Source organism: Bidens hawaiensis, unplaced genomic scaffold (genome assembly GCF_021521415.1).
Source record: "Bidens hawaiensis isolate Kalapana, Puna unplaced genomic scaffold, B.hawaiensis_p1.1 tig00008841_1, whole genome shotgun sequence".
Taxonomy (NCBI): domain Eukaryota; kingdom Viridiplantae; phylum Streptophyta; class Magnoliopsida; order Asterales; family Asteraceae; genus Bidens; species Bidens hawaiensis.
Genome location: NW_027491637.1, coordinates 800,082 through 823,113, shown reverse-complemented (window position 1 = coordinate 823,113; position 23,032 = coordinate 800,082). Strand labels below are relative to the sequence as shown.

The 23,032-nt window shown below is 34.0% G+C and overlaps 2 protein-coding genes and 1 long non-coding RNA gene across 5 annotated transcripts; 2 read left to right on the top strand and 1 right to left on the bottom strand.

Annotated features, from left to right (window-relative positions):
• Nucleotides 1-1,955: 1,955 nt before the first annotated feature.
• On the bottom strand, nucleotides 1,956-3,969 carry LOC143530077 (multiple organellar RNA editing factor 7, mitochondrial-like). 2 transcript variants are annotated; one of them, XM_077025700.1, is made up of 6 exons: nucleotides 3,592-3,969; nucleotides 2,865-3,194; nucleotides 2,692-2,789; nucleotides 2,525-2,590; nucleotides 2,238-2,401; nucleotides 1,956-2,133 (listed from the first exon to the last, which is right to left on the bottom strand). In XM_077025700.1, exons 2-5 carry the CDS (start codon nucleotides 3,116-3,118, stop codon nucleotides 2,259-2,261), a joined length of 561 nt encoding a protein of 186 aa, XP_076881815.1. In that variant the 5' UTR covers nucleotides 3,119-3,194; nucleotides 3,592-3,969; the 3' UTR covers nucleotides 1,956-2,133; nucleotides 2,238-2,258. The 2 variants fall into 2 exon arrangements, with proteins under 2 accessions (XP_076881815.1, XP_076881814.1); XM_077025699.1 differs by having other exon boundaries at nucleotides 3,597-3,608.
• A 10,580-nt stretch (nucleotides 3,970-14,549) lies between these two features.
• On the top strand, nucleotides 14,550-19,544 carry LOC143530074 (uncharacterized). The gene is made up of 5 exons (XM_077025698.1): nucleotides 14,550-14,748; nucleotides 14,837-14,944; nucleotides 15,011-15,074; nucleotides 15,164-15,262; nucleotides 19,355-19,544. Exons 2-5 carry the CDS (start codon nucleotides 14,865-14,867, stop codon nucleotides 19,445-19,447), a joined length of 336 nt encoding a protein of 111 aa, XP_076881813.1. The 5' UTR covers nucleotides 14,550-14,748; nucleotides 14,837-14,864; the 3' UTR covers nucleotides 19,448-19,544.
• On the top strand, nucleotides 16,537-18,719 carry LOC143530073 (uncharacterized). 2 transcript variants are annotated; one of them, XR_013134790.1, is made up of 5 exons: nucleotides 16,537-16,872; nucleotides 17,326-17,397; nucleotides 17,812-17,908; nucleotides 18,053-18,125; nucleotides 18,519-18,719. It is a non-coding gene; the product is annotated as an uncharacterized LOC143530073 (long non-coding RNA). The 2 variants fall into 2 exon arrangements; XR_013134789.1 differs by having other exon boundaries at nucleotides 16,537-17,397.
• Nucleotides 19,545-23,032: the final 3,488 nt, after the last annotated feature.

The following is a 23,032-nucleotide window of genomic DNA, read 5'->3' as shown; positions in this document are numbered from 1 at the left end:
TATGAATACCACATCTGAATGTTAAGAGGTGGTTCAAATGTCTGAAATCTGAATCATTAAGAGGTGGAGGCTAGAGAAGAACCTCTAGTCGTCGGAGATGGAGCCTAGTCTCCGGGTTAGAAGTTAATGGAGGCTGGAGACAAACGTATGTTTTTTTTGGGTTAAGAGGTTTTCAGACCCACTAAAAGCTCTTACTGGTTCAGATGCTATTAAGACGCTGAACCTCTTAATGCCAGAAAAAAAAACAAACAGCCCCACGTCTGATTACGTCTGACCGAATCAGACGTTTTCCTCTATTTAGAGAAAAGAGGCAAAAACAAACAGGGCCTAACTCATCTTTTCACATGCGTTGCAGTTTAACTAAGTATTAAAAATAATAATAATAAATAAATATATATATAAAAGTAACTGGCTAAAATGATATGGACCCCACCTTATTAGGCCCTCGTGGGGCGTTAAGGGGATGACACCGAAGGAGTGAAAGTATTATGACTTGACTAGAATCTTGACGTTAAAAGATGGTGAGGTACACGTGGCGCCCTCGTCAAACCATAACAAATGGACTTATAGATACACAAAAGGTCAAAAATACAAACTTAGGGGTTGTTTGGTTCATTCAGATCCGAATGAGTCAGATCTGAATAATCGTTTGTCTCATTCGACAAACACATGAGTCTGAATGAGTCAGACGTAACTTTAACTATCTGTCTAGAGCCAAAAATGTTGAAGTCTGAATGAATCAGACGTAACCATCTGAATTATGAATGGTTCCATTCAGATGTAAACAAACAGCCTCTTAGTGACATGTTCACATAAAAAGTGATTTTAGCGTGTGAAACATATGATAAATATGCACAACATATACAAATCAATAAACTATATGATAAATATGCACAACATATACAAATCAATAAACTACTAAGCAGTTTTAGACGCATCATTGTGACTAGTTATACACATCATTGTAACACACTGTTCTCATACATCAATATATAATCATTTTAAAAAATATATAGCAACATAACCCTCGTATAAATATAATAAATTGTCAATGTTCTGGTATAAATATTTAAAAAATAATAAATTCATTAAAAATAATAAAATAAGTTCAAATAAAAAAATAGTCACAATAAAGAAGCGGAAAAGATAATCACAGCTTATCTCACATTGTGTGATACCGTAAGTTTTGACTTATACCTTAAAATATAGCACGATACACTATACAGTACATAACTTTATTGCAGGTAGAACAAACAGGAAATAACACAAATCTGAGTTCGTTTAATAGTGATAGACAAACTGCTGATTTTCTAGAACTTCAATGATAAATGAGGTAAAAGATAATATTGTAAGGTAACCTAAGTTGTTGAACTTAATCAGGCTTGTTCACATGTAAAAAAAGTGAAACAGGTTGGTTGCTCAAGACTTGGTTAAATTTAGAGGTGATAAACTGACTGTTTTACCTTTTTCTTAACAAAACGACATGAGAGGCGTAGGCGCCAAACATATTATGCTCATTTTATCCTACGTAATCAGTTGACCCGTTTGGTTTCAGCTACAAAACGAACGAAACCACCATATAATATGGCACATACACCCTGAATCGACCCATATGATTATGACAAATACAAACAGGCAACTTTTGTAAGGATCAGGCAGTTGAACCAAAATACTTTTTGTCAACATTTTATACACAATCAAATAAGATTGCGAAAAATGATGCTCTTCCAAGACACTTTAAATAAACGATTATCATGTCACACATTAGTTTTTGTTTTAGTTAAGAAATATTCTTTTACCGGTTTTAACCATTTGTAAGTGAATAGTTTAAATTGCCAGCTTTAGGTAAAATACAAAATGCTGGTGACAATTTTAAGTCACAGGAAATTCAAGAAACAAAATAGTTGAAATACAAATGAGTAAAAAGCTTAGCACGTGATGCATGTTTACAAAAACCTTCCAAACAAAATTCATCTATCTTATAACTACCACATATGTAAACTAGAAAATTAACAATTTTTAAGTAAACTATAGGCCTCATTCAAGAAGGCAGCTGCACATACCTCGAATCATCAACGCATTTTAATGGTTTGGACAAGGGTGTATTTAGTTGTAGAAACTCTAGATGTTCTCCTGCAATTTTTTCATGGAAAACAAGTGAATCATAAACGTGTTCAAATATGTCTTTCCGGTTAAAAAAACATGGAAAACCAAAAACAACATTTTGTAAAACATACCAACATTGTTTTCCAGACTTTTCAGCCACAGTCTGTTTTATCTTCTTTTCTTCTAGATCTTTTTCTTCGGGTTCTCCTAAATCCATTGTCACTCCGATCTTGTAGCCAGTCCTCATGATAAATTTCATCATATGGAACAACACATCCATCAATAAATGGTTCTCCTGTAGAACAGATAACTGATTTTTTTAAACTGCATTAAATGATGTTTGTTATGTGACATTGAGCATCCAAATTAGCAGGCTCATTTTTAACCATAAAGGCATAAATCATAATAAAACACATACCTCCATAATCATTGTTACCACGAGAAATATGAGAATCCGGCATAATCCATCTCACATTGGGCATAGCTGCATACAAAGGGCATGATCAGCACTACAATAAACTTCAGTTACCAAGCAAACAAATATATGAAAAAAAAATTTATAAACATTATATAAAAGAATGTTACATTTGACTCTATGAATCACATTTTCATCGACTTTGCAACCAAAAGCATAGTAATACTTTGTGGATACCGAGTACATTGATTTCTTAGCTTCTTCTTCACTGTAAAATACTCCAAAACCAAAATATCTCAACATGGTACTTGATTAAACTATAATACAATCAGTAATCAGATACCTGCCCAATGCAGAAGCCAGGGTTCGTATATAACGTTCAACAATTTGATAGCGAAGCGGGTAACCTACGGGCGGGTCCATAACCACTAGCCAGTGCTTGTAATCACAGCCATCGATCGGCGTTGCAGCCTGATCCAACTCTACGCTCCGAGTTTGAGGTATAGATGAACAGCGACGGGTTGGAGCAGCTGATGCTACACCGCCCAAGTACTGAGATACGAAAGTCAAGGGAAGTCGGAAGGTCCGTCTCATCATCAGATATTCGAGCCGAATGGAGGCGTTCTGAAAGCTCTGTTTCAGGACCTTGTCCTTGGTTAACGATGTTTGCCTCCTTATTAGAAAGAGTTACTACAAAGGTTTACTGAACTTATAAGTAGGAGTGGCAAATGGGTTGGGTCAAAAGGGGTTCGGGTTAGAACGGGTCCGGGTCGAAACAGACAGTTTTTTTTAGGTTCGCCAAATCTAACTTCTCATGCCAAATAAGCAGAGTGTTGACCTACCAAAATTAATGTAAAAAAAGAAAAACACAAGTCAAACATGTATAAATTCAATATAAAAACAATTAATGCATTCTATTAGAGCATATGAATTATGCAGAATGTGCAGTTAGTATTTACATCAACTCAAGATATAGAGGCTGATTATTAGGTTTTAATCATACTAAACATCTACATTTTTATATAATCTTTTCTGCTGATCTTTTTTATGTCAATTAAAGTCATGTTTACTTTACATTTTGGTGGGATGTAGCTACAGAATACAGATACAGTGAGAACACACATCAAAATCTATAACAAATGCATATAAGTATAGAATCTCATTATTAAATTGATCATTATTTAACAAATGCAATATAAAAATTAAGAAACTGAACTAGAGGAAATGTATTTTTTGTGGTATCTAGGGTGCAAACGTGCCGAGTCGCTCGCGAGCTACTCGAGCTCGGATCGATAAAAAGATCGAAATGACCCGAGCTTTTTCAAGCTCAAGCTCGAGCCTTAAGTAAATTTTACTTCTTTTGGACTTAAATGTATTGATTTCAAATTGTGCATCCCATCTCGAGCCGAGCTTTGGCTCGTTTAAGGTGCTACACGAGCTTAGCTTAGGTTCGTTTTTTTTTTTCCAAAAATGTATAAAAATAATTAAAAAGGTAAATAAACTAATAAACGAGCGGAGCCTGAGCTTTAAGAAAAACTACGAGCCGAGCTCGAGCTTTAGAAAAAGAGCTTGAAACGCTCGTAAGTGAAAACGATCCCTAGTACTGATATCAATAAACAGTGTGAGCTAAATACGGACAAATATCCTTGTTAAAAGATCAAATTATTTGAATGAAAACTACATTCTAACACAGCCTATTCTGCATTAGCATGAAAACAAATTACAAACATGAGTAATCAAAGACACATTAACCACCAAATTGAAGCAACATGTGTGTTTGATTAGTATTACTAAGAAACAGCCCTAATCGAACCAATTAATCATATTAAATGTAATTTAGAACTCACCAAAGTAGACCAACGAGCAGTAGACGGCTGGGAAATCCAATCACCGGCGATGCAGACTACCAGTGGTTAATTTAGGGGGTGTTTGGCCTAGATTTTTTAACAAAGCTTGCAGGCTTTTTTTTTTTACAAAATAAGCTTAAATTAGTGTTTGTTTAAGCTTATGCTTATAGCTTATATAATCTTATTTAATAAGCTTATTAAAAGATGGTTTTTTAGCTTATTTGATAAAGCTTATTTGTTTAAGGGCGTAAATTAATCATTTGTCCTTAAATGGTGGTGGATTAGTAATTATTACTCTAACAAATTAAAGAATGATGGATTTAACAACTTATTAAGACGCATAATTAACTTGTAAAATATAAGTTAATCCAAACACTTAAAAAGAGCTTATCAAAAAATAGAAAAAAAACTATAAGCTAATTTTTTATATAAACATAAGCTTAAAAATAAAAGCTAGGCCAAACACCCCCTTAATTGACTTGCCCTACCCTACCCAAACCAACCCATATAATTTTTAAATCAGCCCAAATTAACCCATTTGAATGGCTTTGGGTTAACCATGTAGATTACTTTGAAACATTACATATATAAGTTCACAAAAATTATATCGAAAGTTTGATATGAATTTGACCCGGCTTAGTTTTGACAGACGTTTAAGTCGGTAAATAAAAATGCGAGTAAAGTTAATTAGATTAACATAATATTCATATAAAAGTTAAGAATATAAAGTGTTCGACATGTTTTTTAGACGGCTGTTGGTTTTTTTATAATATCCGGACAGAAAAATCCAGACAGACCGTCGTTTTTTATTTCCCAGAAAAACGAAAAAAGTGCCCCGATTGGATATGGATATATGGCTTTTCTAGAGCATCCATAATAATAACACTTTAACAAACCGTCACATCATCACCACATCAGTTTTCAAAATTTTCTTAAAAACTCCAGTTTTTCCTATAACAACAAACCACTACAAACCGACACATCATCACATACAATTTTATATTTAATTAAGTAAAAGTACTTTTATTAATTTAATTATTATATTAACCATTTAATTTTCATTACCTAATAAATTATTTGTTAACCACCTAATGAATTTTGTTTTGAGTCCTGACCTCACCCGGTTTTACCGGCTCCTCGCTGTCGTGCCGTTTGGCGGGCGTGGGGGTCGGGTTTTATCCAGTGAATCCCTCAATATGTGGACCGTTAAGGGGCTCCGTCCGTCCGGACTAGTGGCCGGCTCGGGCTACCTTTAGTCAATGGGGGCCGCGTACGAAATACTCGGCGTTACTTAGTTGGCCGTTTAAAAAAAATGAATTTTGTTTTGTTTTAATAAAAAAAAACCCCTGATAATATTACTAACATTAACACACAGCACCCCACCGCCCCCACACTTCCTCTTTTCTCTCCTCTTTCCCCTTGTTTTATTCCAGATCTGAGATCACCATAAAGAAAAGAATACGAAGCCAGTGAAATTGATCTCCCTATTTATTTGAATCGTCCGTCGTCAACTAAAACTGCAACCTACGAATCACGGCTAGTCTCATTCAAATCGATTACATCAAAAACCTGGAAGTTGAAATAGATTTTGAGGGGTTCCATCGATCCATTGCTAATATTCAAGAATGTTTTAAATTGTTTTTCTTATTAATTAATATATAAAGGGCCCACATCTATCAGTTCTTCTCACGTCTGCAGAGCCGGACTTTGGAGCTACAAGGGTGACGTCCGGTTGATGTCAGTCCGCAGCTTGCCAACTGGACTCGGACCTCGGGCAACCCACTTCCATGATTTGTATTTTTTTCTGGCAATGCCATGATTTGTATTTTTGTCCCTATGCTTTCGCATCGCCGGCGATGTTTTAGGTTGTCCCGCCCGATGAGTTAACAAACCAATCACAACAAGACGTGTGGCCGGAAACACTCCGTCCCCTACGTGTTAAACACCTATCTCCCCGTCCCCGATGTGTTATGGCCGTTTAGTATCTCATCATCAATGCTTGGTTGCCAAATCTGACAACCATGTTCTCACCGATGGCGACGTGTTATCGTAAAATAATGCATCGTGGACGATGCATTTCATTTGCTAGCGTAGGGTCTCCGATGTGTTATGATTTAAAAACCCAACTGATTATCTTTAAAAACCCAACTAATTATCTTTAAACAAATCAAAATTTAAGTGTCTATACTAGCGTTTTCAGTTTATGTATTTATCTATTTTAATGCAATAAATAAAATTGTCTTTATATCTGCATTATCAATTACTTTATGTGTCTTGAATGTTAACTTGGCATGAAAAAACAAGTTAACCAAATACTACAACATTGAGAATCCAATGTAGATCTTCATCTTCGATAACATTCATAAACCATACATAGACCAGAAAATTACATCTTTAATGCATAGATACATAAACGAGAATACATCTACGATAACATTAACCATGAAACCACCGTATACTCAATAATGTAGTCGTTTATGGCTTAACATATCTTGATTTGTTTAAAGATAATTAGTTGGGTTTTTAAATACCAACGCATCGGGGACCCTGTGTTAAAAAATGAAACACATTGCCAACGATGCATTATTTTCCGTTAACACACGACCATCAGCGAGAAGATGGTTGTCAGATTTGGCGACCAAGCGTTGACGATGATATACTGAACGAACATAACACATCGGGGACGAGGAGATACGCGTTTTACACTTCGGGGATGAAGTGTTTCCGGCCACGTGTCTTGTTGTGATTGGTTTGTTAACAAATCGGGTCGACAGCCTAAAACAACGTCGGCAATGCGATAGCATAGAGACAAAGCTGGAAATACGAATTGGGGGAGGGGGGGGGGTCAACTTAGAATCACTCTCTATTAATAGGTATTTCGGGAAAGGTTAAAATGGACATTTTAATCATTTTTCCTTTTCTTTATATCAAACTACTTCCAACACTAACCCATTTTGACCCAAACCCACATGTCCCGAACCTTCTATTTTGCCCTTCATAATCCAAACTAAAGTTCATGGGCGAATCTTCATTGAGGCCCGGGGTCCCCCCCCCCCCCCCCCCGTTTTTTTGCGCAGTAGTGTAAATTTACCCGTTTTCGACCAAAAATTTTTATACGTAGTGTAAGTTTAGCCTTTTTTGGCTGAAAATTTGAGTCCGGCCCCCCCTTGTTTGTGAAATTTTGTATACATTTTGAGCTCGCCCCCCCCCCCCCCCCCCGGTGCCTCATTCCAAGCTTCGCCACTGGTTTATGTAATTAATTAAACACCCATGTTAAAGCAAATCTTGGACCCTTAAGGAATATGGACTAAGACCAGCTCGATTAACAGATGATGCGAGTGATATTTGAGAGATTGTGTAAAACACATAGTTGAAGGTGAAATGATATTCTTTGTATATCGTGTATATAATATGACATCTACACATGTACTATTGTCTCTCATGGATGAGCACGATAGAATCTCTAATGGCTAAGCACGATGGAATTGTCCTTTTACAGATGTGCTCTGTTGTACGGCCCTCTTTGTCTTTAGTGAGCCCTTTAATCTCCTTTCGTAAAGATGCTATGAGCATAGCTCTTTTGGTTTCATTCGTACCAATGCTCTTTTCCGGGTGTTACCCTTACAGAGTAGTCCAATCTCTCTCTCGAGAACCTGAGCCTTAGTAACCTGGCGACGTTTGCTGTACAAATCAACATAGACTATTATCGGATGAGATGATATAGAAGTTCCGGGCTTCCGACCATCCGAAATCTACGAGATTGTTGACGGCTGTTTAGTCAGATTGACGAGACGTAAGTTGGGTTTTGTTCTCCATGTGCGCACAGCGTATATCACGGTCACGTGTGTCCTTGTTTTGTTTGACCATCTTTGTCCAAAGTGTACTTGTCTAGGTTATGAACTTATGATTGTACATAAAGAGAAAAGGGGCTTTATTCATTAACCTTGAAACTAAGATCGTGTTTTTTCTTTCTGATGCTACCTTTTCTTTTCTTTTTATAAAAATCAATATGTTTTCAATTTACTATTCTTTTCATCATGTGCATTGCCATTTTCATTTCATATTTTGCTTAATAAAGGACTAAACCGATTGTTGAAATAATAACTTTGTGTTCGTTAGTTTAGTCAGCTGTATCGGCTGTCTATTTTATATCAATTTAATCAGTTGGCATGGTCACGAAAACCAGTAGTAAGACAATGAATTGAGACGGTACTCGTTGGCTTTCCACCCGTTTTCTTTAGGAGTTAAAACAGTTGCGGTTTGGTGGGTTGAAATAGAATAACCAAAACATGGCGCATATATTTATTAATCTTAAAGGCAATAAAAACCAACCTAGACATCCTTAAAATCATATAACTTACACATGACTCGTGTAGACGGGTCAAACTGTGGGTAAGTTATAGCAGAATAACTTGTTATAAATGAGTTGTATTAAGTTATAAGTTATAAGTCAGTGAAATGGGTCGACATGTTATAAAGGTGTTGTAGTAAAATGGGCTAAATGGACCGGCAGGCTGAATTTCTAAATTATATATTCTTTTTCTTATTTGAAACGGGCAATAGTCACCTAAAAATGATATGTTTGGTAAACAAGTTACTTAGGTTGACAAATTCAGAACCTGGACATTTTTGTATCATGATTCATGACCGTGTTCATTAGTGCCACCTTTATTATTGCTTTTGTTTGCTCGACGACGATTAGTCGAGTTGTGTTTGATCCCTTAACTCGTAACCAGGCCAACAATGCAGCATCACTAGATATAACTAGTTGGACCACCCTATGAGTCTAGTTCATAAAACATTAAAGCCAACATTTTACATACCCGTTACGTACCATAAATGACATTGTTTTCTTATATTTATTTTAGTAGTAAAATAACTTTAATATAGTATATATTTTGATATAGAAGATACAACAAAATTAATTATCAAAAATACCTCAAAATAAAAATGAATACAACAATTACTGGAACATACTAATCCAAAGAGAAACCAAATTCCCCAATATTTGGTTGTTGACATGTTGTCTTAGAAATTTCAACTCTAACCCTCACACACTTAAAACTATGTAACCCGAACACGATACATTTAACTGTTTTAATTTATGTAATCGAGTTGCAATATGAAAAGGTTGTTTTTTGCTAGTAATATGATGATTTTGGGTACAATAACTAAACTAAACATATGGTATTAATTCCCAAATCCTGTTCAAAGTGAAAAGGAACTAAACTTCCATTGTTCATCATTCACCAGGTTCTTCCGATTCGCAATACAATGGTGATTCAACAGTAAGCGATGTAGTCGGTATACAGCTTTCTGATCGAACAAACCCGGTCTTTTCCCGAGGACTACACGGCATAGACCTTAACGGTCTCGGTGAATCCAAACTTCGCCTAATAATCTGCTTCATGGCTGCAATTAATAGTACCGCTGGATTAGTGGGCGGGCATGATGATCGAGCCGCCCTACGAAATGCCAAGTGGCGCCCCAAGGCTTCTTCTGCGGTTATTAGCCTTTCGCTCCTCAGGATTTCGTCTTTCACCGCCTCTCCACACAATCCACATACCCATTTGCCTTGATACCTCTCTCGGATTCTCTCCATGTACTCCCTTGTACACTTCTCTGTCAATCCACAACAATCGCACTTCGCAAACTCAACTTCCATCGTCAAATTCTCCATCATCATCGCATCGCTCATCACCGTCGTAGACATTCCTACAAAATCTTCAAACGTATCATTAGTGTTATGATCAAATACAAACCGGTACAGGAAATTAACTATATTAATAATAGTAATTAAAGTATCTCAGTGGCAAAGCTTAGACAAGAACGTTGGGGACAGACTCAAAATGTATAAAAAAAAGTTTAGGGGGGGGGGGTTATCAATCGAAAACGGATAAATTTGCGCTAAGTATAAAAAATTTTAAAGAAAAAAACGTTAAATTTACACTAGTGCGAAAAAAACAGGGTCGATGCCATCTCTGGCCCTTACCATCCTTCGCTAGTGATTTACTTCAAAACAGTATAGTAATAATAACATTACTATAGTTATTTATACGTTTTGTATACTAGTTTAATTTGTATATGATTACACCCATATATTATGCACCAAAAAAAAACATTAAAACGTTCATATCAAATACCGTTAATAAACTAACTCAACTTACCAGAGCAACTAATTTAATTTTTTTTTTAAGATGGCAAGTATTGGTGATTATCTCTCCTTCTCCCACTCTCCTTTAACCTTGGAATCTTGTTGAAAAAGAAAGAAAAAACCAAAAGACATTGCAGATAATTAATCAGTTTCCAAATAAAGTCAAGGACCAAAAGCAACAACTGAAAAACAGAATATTAATATATGAGCTGAAACAACACAGGACTTGGAGCTAGAGAGAGAGAGAGAGAGAGAGAGAGAGAGAGGTGGGCAAAGAGGAAGAGGAGAGAGAAATATATTGTGGTGTAAATGAAAATATAATACTCAATGATTGGGGGGTATATTCCACTTGGAAATTGGGATTAAAATAAATTCCACATCAACAAAGGTGGTTAGGTGCTCTAAAAACCAGATATTAATCTATTATTCTCTCTTTGTGACGACTATTCTTGTATATTATAATATAGTAGCTTGATCCATGCACGGGTAACTGATGAAAATTTACCATTTAAATCAATTATGTAACTGTCTAGATAAATACATCTAAACTCTTAACATTCCAATATCTTCAAAACACAATTCTAGATAAAACACAATAGTTTCAACTGTCTAGATAAATATGTACTTATGTTCTTTAACATTTCATTTTTTATGTGAAGCTGCATTGACCTGTTAAAGATAAAACACAATTCTAAGTGATCCTTCTGAGATAAAACACATTCCGAAGTGACTCATTAGATGGGAATGTCAACCAGCAGTGTCCTGTTATGATGTTGAATTGTAGCTCAAGCCGAGTTAAGTTTCTTAAGCATTATATTTAAGTCCTTTTAGGGTGTGCAAATTGATATTTTCCTTTCTTCATCTTTACATACTACATGCGTTGATGCTTATTCTGATTCTATGTCTATTGGAAGTTTGGAACAAGCAGAAACGGTGAAAATATATTGCATAGGAGTTGAAGATCTTCATCTATATAAAGTTTTAAAAAAACTGTTAGCAACTTATTTTTATTAAGTTTGTGAATTTGTAATTTTAAAGTATTCAACACTAGTCAATGCCCGATCATCTTTTGCATAATCTTTATGGCATTCGATTGTTTGCAGGTTCATCATATATCTTTTGCATAATCTTCAATTCTTCATGTGTTGCAGACTTGCATGTACGTAGGTTGGTGCATGTATGTGGCTTGAAGCAAAGGGCTCATGGGCTGAGGTAATAAGCCTTTTTAAAGGATTAAGGTGAGATTCCTTATTCTCATTACTTGTATTAATACATCCGTAATGATCATAATTAGTATGCCACTATTCTGTATTTAAATGGAAACAAGAAAATAGATGTTAAATTGAAGAAAAATATCCAAACCACAGTTTGCCATTAAGCATGAATTAGTTACTACAATTAGTTATGATAGAACATATATAGATGTGTAAATCATAGGAATAACAGCAAATACCATTTTTGTACCATAACATACATCATATTAATCGGTGTAATATTATTATGTAAGAGTAGTAATACCCGTGTAGTACACGGGGCTCACACTAGTCGAAATATATATAACTTGAATTCTTTCGTAGACTTCACCAAACCTTTCAAGAAGCTGATCGCAATCTGAAGAAGGCAAAATGTTAAAAGCTGCCCATATGACAACACAAAATCTGAGACGTACACATAACCCCACCGACAAAACTAGCTCCAAGTAAATAATGGGTTTAGAAGTACCGAGCTATTAAAAGTTAAAAGTAAAAAAACAAACAATATAATATATCAATAGTCCAAGCGTATGATTCATTTAATTTATTCAACTAATTTTATTAATTGATTCCAAGTTGATGCATTAAAATTAGTAGGTTAGTTGATTAATCAAACATTTAAAACTTTCAAGTCAGATTAACACGCATACACTATTTTAACTTGTTTTTATTCTTTAGATTTCGAAACATTTACAACTCATGACGGCTCTATGCATTGTTGGTTAACGTGAAGACTAAAAACACAGTTTTAGTTATGGCTAAACTAAAAATTGAAAAATAATCTTTAACTGCTTATTGTTTTCTAGTTTAGGTATTCTGTATATGGTTTTAGATTATTTTGCTTTTTAGTTGGTGTTATAAAAATTATGATATTAAAACACAATTCCTGTTTTGTGTGGAAGCATTAGTCAGCTTCACATGACAATTCGTGTTATTATCATGGATTGATATCCACATATATATTATTATTGATTGATTGATACTGTCATTTATGCATGTTTCACACATTTCTAATTCGCTGTTTGCTTAATAATCAATAATCCATCATTAGTTAATATCAAATATCAATACCAGTCTTGTTGATCAATTGACGCTACACGTTTAAATTTAATTATAACATTTTGTCATAACAAGAGTTATCTTTTTTAAATACACCAATTTGGAATATCATAAGCATTAAAGCAATTTCAACTCTTTGACATATTCTATTTCTATACGTATCACATGTCTTATTCTTATGTACAATAATTAATAAAAAGTTACCGTATCTATAGAATATTATATTATGTGCTCATGATTTCAAATATTTAAAAAAATATTCATGTTGTGGATTTATTGGCTCGATGGCTTCAAATTTCAATATTGTCCTGTCTAAGCCCCATTGCTCGTCTACTTTTATATGTATGTCCCACATTCGCCACTATATAGAAATACCCGTGCATAGTGCTTGTATTTTAATTATATCAAGGTGTTGTAAATACATTCTTCTCAAATGGTTAAAGGCTAAGGTTCGCCAAATATGTATGATAAAACATTTATGTGGATTTAAGAGTAGGTTTAATGTATGGAGTTGGTCATTGTATTACAAAATTGAAAAATTAAATATACCACTATAAGTTATATATGATCGAGAGCATTAGAACATGCATGTATAAATTTCCACTAGTAGAAAATATACCTTTAATGACACGCCAATCATGACATACAGTAATTTTATGACGTTGTAAAAATCGCGCGTCACTAAATATTGTCATCTTTTATAGAAATTTGAAGAAACGAAGACACACGTATGTTTGTCAATATTTTAGTATCATAAAAGTTTTTTTTTTTTAAAAAACACGAGCTACACTTAAAAAAAACTAAGTACAAAACCCCTCTTTCATCTCATCGACCTCTCATTTCTATAACCTAATTCCATCATCTCTCATGGCTATAACCTAATTCCATCATCTCTCATCATCGATCTCCGGTTATTTCATCGCGTTGCTGACGTATTCGCCTCCGATTTATTTCCGCCGTTGCGATTTTTGTTTCGGACCGGTATTGTTTATTCGCCTCCAATCGTTCGGTTTCAGGTTCGTATTTAGTGTAATTCGATTCGGTATTGCAGTTTGAGTTGATCGATTAGTTGTGTTTGATTTAGGTTATTTTGAAACTGTAGCATTTTGATTTGATTAAATGAGTTCGAATTAGGTTTTCGGAAACTGTTAGCATTTTGATTTGATTAATTGAGTTTGAATTAGGTTTTCGGAACCTGTATCATTTAGAGATCGTTTTGATTCGATTAAAAGTGTTGAGCCAGATGAGAGAGCTTAGATTATTTATTAATTATTTCTGTTATTTTTAGGTTTTTGTTTTCATTTTCCTTGGTTCTCTTTTCTTCTCATATTGGGCTCGGTAAGTTATCAATCTTATGAGGGCTTATGATTAAAATCCAAATTAAATGCCATACGTCAAATTGGTGCTTTGGACTGGATATCAAATATGAATCTTCAATCATCATGAAAACATATAGTGATTTCCTGTTGTCTACACTAGGAAGAAATGAAAATCATGATTTCTTATTATCTTAACGAAACGGGCCAAATATGGTGAATTAAAACGAAACAGGTTAAAATATGATGTACAAGTTCATTGCCGATGATTTTGAACAAGTTTTTACATTGTAGGAGATTAGCGGTTTTGTCGTTATAACTTATATGATGCAAGTGCTTAAATTTTATCTTAAATAATTGTTCGTAAAATACAATTTATTCACTCAGTTTAGTTTTTGTATCTTATCAGGCACTTGTTTGAGCAAATAAAAAATGGGTCAAAAAGAAATTATGGAATTTGTTTTGTGAGCCCGACTACAGCCTCGCCACGTGAACGTAAATCAAAGTTCAAAAATATTGATGATTCAAGTCGAAGGATTGCAAATCGGTTGCTTAATCGAAAGGACAATGACAGCATCTTCACTCCCTACAATCCCGGGTCTAATTATCAAAACCATCCAAATCGAAATCCAAGTTTTACTAGTTTTATTATTTGTTTGACTAAATTTGGTTTTTGTTTTTTTTAGAAATCATTGGGTGCTGGCCGTACTACACATGAAAACAATGACTTGCTATTACCTTGATTCTCTAAGGCCAGGAACTGTTAATTTGCAGTTGCAGCAGATTATCAATGGGTAAGTTATACAAATTATGGAAACATTATGCTTTAGTATTTGATATATTTCATAACATTTTTGTAGTGCAATGAACTTGTACGGTACACAAAGTGGATCGGGGGTAAAACTCAATTGGGTCAACGCTAGGGTGAGCATTTTATTCCAAATTGAAATAGTAGTTTTAACCCCATTATATGAATCTATGTCACGATGACTATTTGTAATGCATTTATGTAGTGTCCATGTCAGCCGGGAAGCACCGAATGTGGCTACTTTATGTTAAAGTTCATGAAAGAGATAGTTGATGAAGGAATTAAAATATTGGTCAATGACAATGTAAGTACAGCAACTTTTTATATTTTCATTATTGTATCAGTTTAGTAAATTTATGAACCGATTATAAATGGGCTTTGACTTTTGTTGACCAAACCGAACCAAAAGTTTTAAATGGTGGGCTTGTGAAAATGTAGAGTGGATGATGCAGGGCAACTGACTGATATTATATCTACTTATTCATGTCACCAATTATGATACAGTGATGGAACTTTAAGGAATTAATTAACTGTGAAATTCAAAGTTAGCAACGCGGTTTTAGAATTAAGAGGTTCTAAGGAATTACTGGATTATATATATTTATGTATGAGATGTAATGAAATATGAAATTAGATGTTACAGTAGTAATAGAGCTGATGATGTTTGTGAATAATTAGTTGTTGATATTCATGATTTACTAATAATAATAATTAAAACAATTTCACCATAATAACGAGTGTTTTTTTATCTTTTATATGAGTACCATATTGCTATATAAAAATTAATAAAAAAATTCGTGGGTTTTTTACAAAGTGTTTTACCAAAATTGTGTTTTACAAAATTGTGTTATACAAGTGTGTTTTATTTTTTCATAGTGTTTTTTGCATTGTGTTTTTTACATTGTGTAATTTAATTGTGTTTTTCATTGTGTTTTTGTCATTGTGTTTTTATTTTCATAGTGTTTATTCCATTGTTTTTTTTACATTATGTCTTTTTCATTGTGTTTTTCATAGTGTTTTATTTTCCGACGAAATTTCCGAAGACTTTTCCGGCAAGGTGGTGGCGGTGGGTGACGGTGGGCGGTGGTGGTTGTAGGAGATAAGTGAAAATTGAAGTGGGTTTTAATTAAGTGGGTTTTTGGAATTAAATTAAGTGAGTTTTCAATATTAAAGTATTAGACAAAAATACCCTACTTCCTAGCCTTCTTAAGATAATCAAACTTCTTATTTGATTTCTATATATTAAAAACCAAAAGTCATTCCTCTCACAAAATCCACTATTCATCGTTTCCTTGCATTTCAGCCACACATTCTCCACCGCCTCATATTAGTTTTCAGTGTACTTTCTTCTTATCAATACAGGTTCTCCTCTATCTATATCAAAAACACTGCCTCATATCCTCTGTAATTTCTTTTCGACTGTCATGCAACAAAGGTAATTGATCCTTATTCGTACCTGTATCCCCGACGTTTGTTTACGTTTGTTTTCCCTGTGGGGTCTGTTTCATTTGATTGTTAGGGTTTTAAAGTTTATCAATTGAGAATTGTTGTTTTCTTTTTCTGAACAAGACCCTGTTCGCCACCACCCTCTCTTTAATTTCTTTGACTGGCCTGTCGTCTGTATCTTCGACAGTCGCCGTATGTCGGAACCCTTGGTGGCGGTGTACTGGTGGTGGACCGGTGGCAAACCCCAGATAGCGGTGGTGTGGTGGTTCAGTTGTTCGGTGGGTGTATTTACTGCCCTAGGCGTCCGTCACTGGCGTGCTGGTGGCACCAGACGGATTGCTTGGTTTTTTCGTTTTGTCACCGTTGCCAGTTGTGATGGTTGAGTACTCATGTGGCCAGATTTACTGTTGCAAGATTCCATTTAGGAACCTAGGTAGTTTTGACGTGGTGGTGCCGGTCGTCTAATCGGTACGGTATTTATTTCATATATTCGCGTATTTTCCGTTTCGGTTGTTAGTTTCAAAAACTGATGAATATAACTATGGATGTTGGCTGAATTAGCTTTTAAAATTCGATTTCATTCGTTCTTTTAAACTTTTTGTAAGAAGTAATAATATTTACTTTATGATGTCTGCATTTTGCATTCGAGAACCAAATGATTTAGCTTTAAAATCAGTATGAAAAATGTCTATGGAAGTTAGAATCATTGAATCCAGTCATGGACTTTGGTGGTGGTGGTGTTGCTATGTGTACTATTATGAATCTGAGTTAGAATTTACCATTTTAGTTTGTTATTTTTGTTCGTGTTGCACTGCTTGCTACAAGTAAATATGGATGGCGGAAGCCGGCCATATACTTTCAAGATTTGTATCAAATAAGTAGATTTTCTCATCGCTTAATCGTGTGCATCTCTCTCTGCAGGGGCCATGGCTTCTTTTGCTAGGTTGCAGTAGAGATTCATAGCTGATACCCTCAAATTGAGTTTGTTAAAAGGTAATTTGCTTATGCATTTGCTTAATTATTTAAAGATAATTGTGTCATGTAATGTTCGAACAATTATTTCATTCTGAGTGTGGACAATACTAAAGGCAGTTAACTTTTATTTGTCTTCCAAATATCTTTATACATTTGTAGAACACCCTTCACAGGTCATATGTTCAACCTTTTTTGTACTAATTATAAAATATTTTAAACTTACCAACTCATATATAAAACTGAAATCATTGGTAATATATTCCGTATATGAACACTTGGTAATATATTCCGTATTAAATTATTGGTTGAAGTAATTTGTGAAGGCTATAGTAACACAACAAAAGAAGTTCAATAATATGATTAACAACATTGTGTTGCTTATATTCTATCATTTCTAATTGCGTGGTGTTGCGATTCTTTATTTGGTTTCAGTCAAATACAACTTCGAGTTTGCAACAAGAGATTAGCTTGGTGCACATGGGAGTAAGAACGACAAATGCAATTTTTATATATGGATCAAAGGGTTTAGGTAATCTCTCATAGTTACTTCTTATAAACAAATCACAAAAAGACAAACTGCAAGAAGGGATGAGTTTTCCCAACGATCTTCATTTTTTATCCTTTTCAGCCTACAAATGGTATTTAACACGTATTATGTATTTCTTATAATCAGGGATATGTATGCGCTGACAAAGTTGCTCATGCAGAATCAAGAATTACATGTAAAAATTCGCCCAAATCTGCAGGTTAATTCAATCTCCTTGACATTTTCTCTATTTCAAGTACTTTTAATTTCTAAATTTAATAGATTTGACGAACACAATTGTGTTTCTTTCTCTATTTCAAGTACTTTTTGCTAATAACTAAATTAAACACTATAAGTCATTCGTTCTTTGACCAAGGGTATTTAGGAAATTTTTGTAATCTATTTATCGGTTAGAATTACGAGTTTTTGGTGAATGGAACTCAAATATACATCGAATTTGTAGTGGGTCAACTTTACAACTAGGGGTAGTTTGGAAAATTGGAGTACTTAGTCCGATTTAAAAGTCCACATTCACAGTTTTGAGTTACACTTAGTCAAACTTCCAGTTTAGGCTTGATTTGCTGATATGGATGTACCTAACTTATGGTTGCAGGTTTGATGAGAATTAGAAGGGATCACACTTGATTTTGGGTCCAATATTTTACATGGAACAAGCATGCGGGTTGAAAGTGTTTTAGGTCACATAGTGCAAATGTAGGCAGATTGATAATTTCATTCGCTTTCGTTTTGTGTCAAAATTCTGTCTAACGTAATTTTTATTTGGAGGGTATGTTTGGTACACTTTTGTTTGCTATATAAAGTTTCAAATTTTTTGGGCGTTAACTTTTTTTTCCCATTTGGTTAACGATGTAAAGAATCTAAATTTGTCTTCTCTTTTACCGGTAACGGGCCGAATTACAACTTTGTTTTTGTTGATAATACATTTAATGCATTTAGTGTGCCCCGCAACGCGCGGGTTAGAATTCTAGTTATTATTATTACTTGTTATCTGTTAATTTTTGAATGGCTAGATGATACTTTTAACTAGGATATTAATCTGATTTAACTAATGATGAGATAGTAGGGAGAAAGGTATTATGTTCAGAAGCAGTTTAGAAACAATAATAGGAAGTGAATCATATCTGTTGAAGATGATACTTAATTATTTTATTATTATTTTTGTTATTTGTAAAATTTTTAGCTTACAACTAGTGCAAACTGATAAATTTACCGATATACCCTGGTGTGAACCAGTTAGTTATTTAGAATGAAATTGTTTGACTTCAAATTTTTTTTTTTGTGGATTTGACTGCAAATTTGATTAACGGATCAAAACTGTAGTTTAATGGTCAAAAAAGAAGCTTTGACTGTTAAAAGTCAAACGGATTTGATAAATAAATCTTTAAATTATTTGAACTTTAGGTTTAACTAATCTAAATTTTTCCTCAGGTTGAAGGAGGGAATAATGAATACATGGATGCTGATATTGATGGAATTCGTGAAAAATGGTCGACTTTTGTGGCATCCTTTATTTACCAGTGAATGTTCGTATCGATGTTAATTAAATGTTAAACTTTGAAATATTGTGAAGAATGGTCGACTTTTGAATGTTTGTTAGTATGTTGAAATATTATATGAAATGGATTATTTGCTATATATGAATTTTAGTTTTATTATGAGACGTTAATTGCCATTATTTAATGTTGAAATTATAAATCTTTCAAAAATATTCTATTTTATAGTACTTGAAACCATGACATGCAAACGCATGTCGAAAAAAAGATGTTAATAATGCTTGTCATAAATGCATGTCATAAAAAGATGACAAACAAATTTTGGTCATTGTTTCTTTATGACAAGGCCTTCCTTGACACGAGATATCGTGTCATCTACCCCTTTAATGACGCGCATAGGACTATTTTCTAGTAGTGTTCGTTTATGTAGTATAGAACCTAAACATATGTAAATTATGTTACATATACATAAACTGTACGTACATGTGTAGGAAACTATTAAGAATTGCGGGAAAAAAACCATACGGAATTTTTTTTTATGCATTTTACGTACACAAATCTATAAATATAAATTGTATATACATAAAAAGTATACAACTAACTTAAGATGCATCATGGGCTTTAGTGAGATGCACCCATTTTTGTTTTTTTTTTCTTTAATTCTTTTACTTATAACATCGATGTTTTTACATCTTTTACTATTTAACCTCAACACTATTTACTTTCAACTTTGATTTCCTATACTTCTCATTTTTTATAAATTATGTTTTGCTCTAAGTTTTGTTAAGGTTAACACGTTGTAACGTGCGGTGTGTCGTTCAACTTTTATGTCTATGTTTTTCCTACTTAACAGTCTTCTCACAATGTGCGAGTCTTAAATCGACTTAGTTATATTCTATCTTTTACGTTTCTCGGGCGATGTTTAACGTTTTCGAGTCTACTTTTCGCTCGGTTCTATATGCTTTCATTTTTTATTTCATCTTGATACGAGTTTTTTCTGATGTTGGTAGTCGTTTGTGGTGGTGTGGCACGGGTGCTACTTGTCATAGTTTTAACCCCCCCCCCCCCCCCGAGTGGCTTTTTACTAGTACTAGGTATCAATAAAAACTTAATTAGTCTATGTTTAGTATTTAAGTTCTCGTGGCAAGTTAATGTTCTTAACTTCTTATTTATATATATATATAGGGAAAGATTGATAAAAAAATATTAGATTATTGCGAGAACAATAGATCATTTATTAAATTGTTTATATCTTTTATAATTTGTTCATGTTTTTAAAATACTAGAAACGAACAAAACTACATTTCAACCAGTTTTTAAATTTTAAAATAAAAAATAACTGATTTATTTTTTATTTTGTTTTCGTTAAAAACTGTGTTCTGCTTATACCGCTCTCATGCATACATATGATAAAAATGGATTTATATAAAAAGAAACTTGTTATGGGTAACTTCTCTTGTCACCACTTACCAGTTAGCAAAGAAAACGATTAATATCATTATCACTAAATATTTAATTACGGATTAAAAAACATAAGTTTTAGAAGATCGGTAATTTGTATTTTCAACTATATATTATTGTTTACCACACCTTATGAAAGTATCAACAACCGGGTTATTTAGATAAACAAAATGAACGGTATACACTCTACATATCATATGTAAGTAACCAGAACCTTTCATCACGGTACATGGCCTACATATAATATCTTGAATTAAAGGTGGATACATGCAGAGGTGAAAAAAAGAATCGGTTTGGAATCAATATGAACCTAAAGCAAATTAAGTTGGTCCGAAACCTGATGCGAGCTAGCAATTTATGCCAGTCTGAATTATGTACGTTGAAACGACTGGTTTGAGTCTGAGTTGAGAAACTAGTTATTTTTTTAATTCTTTTTTTGAAGCCAGTCATTGCACAATCGTTAATTTTTGTTTCCCAAATGATCATTTCCTCGTCATTTGTTAGTATATAGAGTTATAGGATGTGTTAATATAATGACATCATTTAAAAACGCTCTAATCTCTCAAAAATCAAAACGTACTCTAATAACGGCATCCAAATGTGGCGTTAGATTACGTCAACCAACTTAACAACGGGTTGTGACTTGTGGATAACTGGGTATTAATGGCCGACGATCTTAAGCCCACGAAAGACTTTACACTGATTTGGGCCTATTAAAATTAGTGTTTTCAGGCTCAACTGCTTCTAGTTGCTAATTGGGCTTCAAATGAAAACGTTAGCCAGATTCAAGCTTTTAGGGCCTACGTTGCTATTATTGAATATAGAGGTGCACAAAAAACCCGTACCCAGAACCAGACCCGAAAAAATACCCGGGACCGGTTTTTTCATACCCGGGTATTCTATACTCGAAACCGGAACCGACCCTACCCGTAGGGTATGGATAGGGTATGCTTTTTGAGCTCAATACCCGTACCCGGAACCGTACCCGATTTATACCTGTAAATACCCGAAACCGGTCATACCCCATACCCATACCCGGTTATACCCGATACCCGATAACAGTTTTCTAATACCCAAAATAATACATGAGTTTTTATAGTATATTTTTATGTTTACTTCACAACTATTATGTTTAAGTTTTTTAAAAATGCATATTATTAAGTAAATAATTTGTACTTAAGTGGATTTATGGTTTTTGTAATATAGTTTAGTTATTTTTATAAATTACAAAGCATACTTAAATTTTAAACAAATTTAAAAATGAATAAATAATTTACAAATTCAAAACCGGGTATTAATACCTGGTCGTACCCGGTTCCAATACCCGAACCCGATTATATAGGGTTGAGTTTTTCTCGTCAATACCCTACCCGAACCCTACCCGATTTATCTCAATACCCGATTTTCCAATACCCGATCATACCCAAAACCGGTTTCATACCCGAACCCAAGTATTAGAAAAACCCGATTTGTGCACCTCTAATTGAATATATGAACGATTTATTAATGAGGAAATACTCATAAAACAAAAACGCGTATAATAATAATAATATCCTCCCCCCGCTTCTCTTTCCCCATACGGGTTTTTGGTTATATAAGTCCAAGCTAACCAACTATATACTATTAGGGTTCACACTGAACCGGACATGTTCATCCTGGAACCGAAAAATCTCAGAGTTTAGATGGGATTTTCCCTCTTAGCCCAGGTTGAATAAGTCTAATGACAAGACTTTTTGTGTATAAAGTCGATGATCTAAACCTGAACAACAAGGCAACAACCTGATCAACAATCCCTTTGATAAGATTAACTAAAGCGAGAGAGTGATCCGCCACCTAGTCAGACACACTATGTTCCTTATCTTTTTCAAGAAATTGTACGACAAATATCTCAACACTTTTATCTTCACGTCATCATGTGATTGGGATTCACCGAGCATGAAGAAAAAAAGCACCAATTTTATACCGCCTAACGTAAATGAAAATTAAATAACTCTAGTTCTCACTTCCTTGGTCTCAACTCACAAGCAGCCTACTTACCATGTCCTACAATTTAAGGGGTGGAGACCAAAAGTAAAGAAACTAATAATAATAAGTAATAAATAAGACATTAACATAATTAATATCGAAGGTATTGGTCCCCATTAATGGCCCC

Bases quoted from the DNA above. Each gene is read 5' to 3' on its own strand.
- LOC143530077 (XM_077025699.1), bottom strand. The intron at 2,591-2,691 runs GTAACATTCTTT...CTTTGTATGCAG, and splicing joins TGTGATTCATAGAGTCAAAT to CTATGCCCAATGTGAGATGG. The intron at 2,402-2,524 runs GTATGTGTTTTA...TCTGTTCTACAG, and splicing joins TGGTAACAATGATTATGGAG to GAGAACCATTTATTGATGGA.
- LOC143530074 (XM_077025698.1), top strand. From the start codon at position 14,865: ATGAAAACAATGACTTGCTATTACCTTGATTCTCTAAGGCCAGGAACT. The intron at 14,945-15,010 runs GTAAGTTATACA...ACATTTTTGTAG, and splicing joins TTGCAGCAGATTATCAATGG to TGCAATGAACTTGTACGGTA. The intron at 15,263-19,354 runs GTAAGTACAGCA...ATTTTTCCTCAG, and splicing joins AAATATTGGTCAATGACAAT to GTTGAAGGAGGGAATAATGA.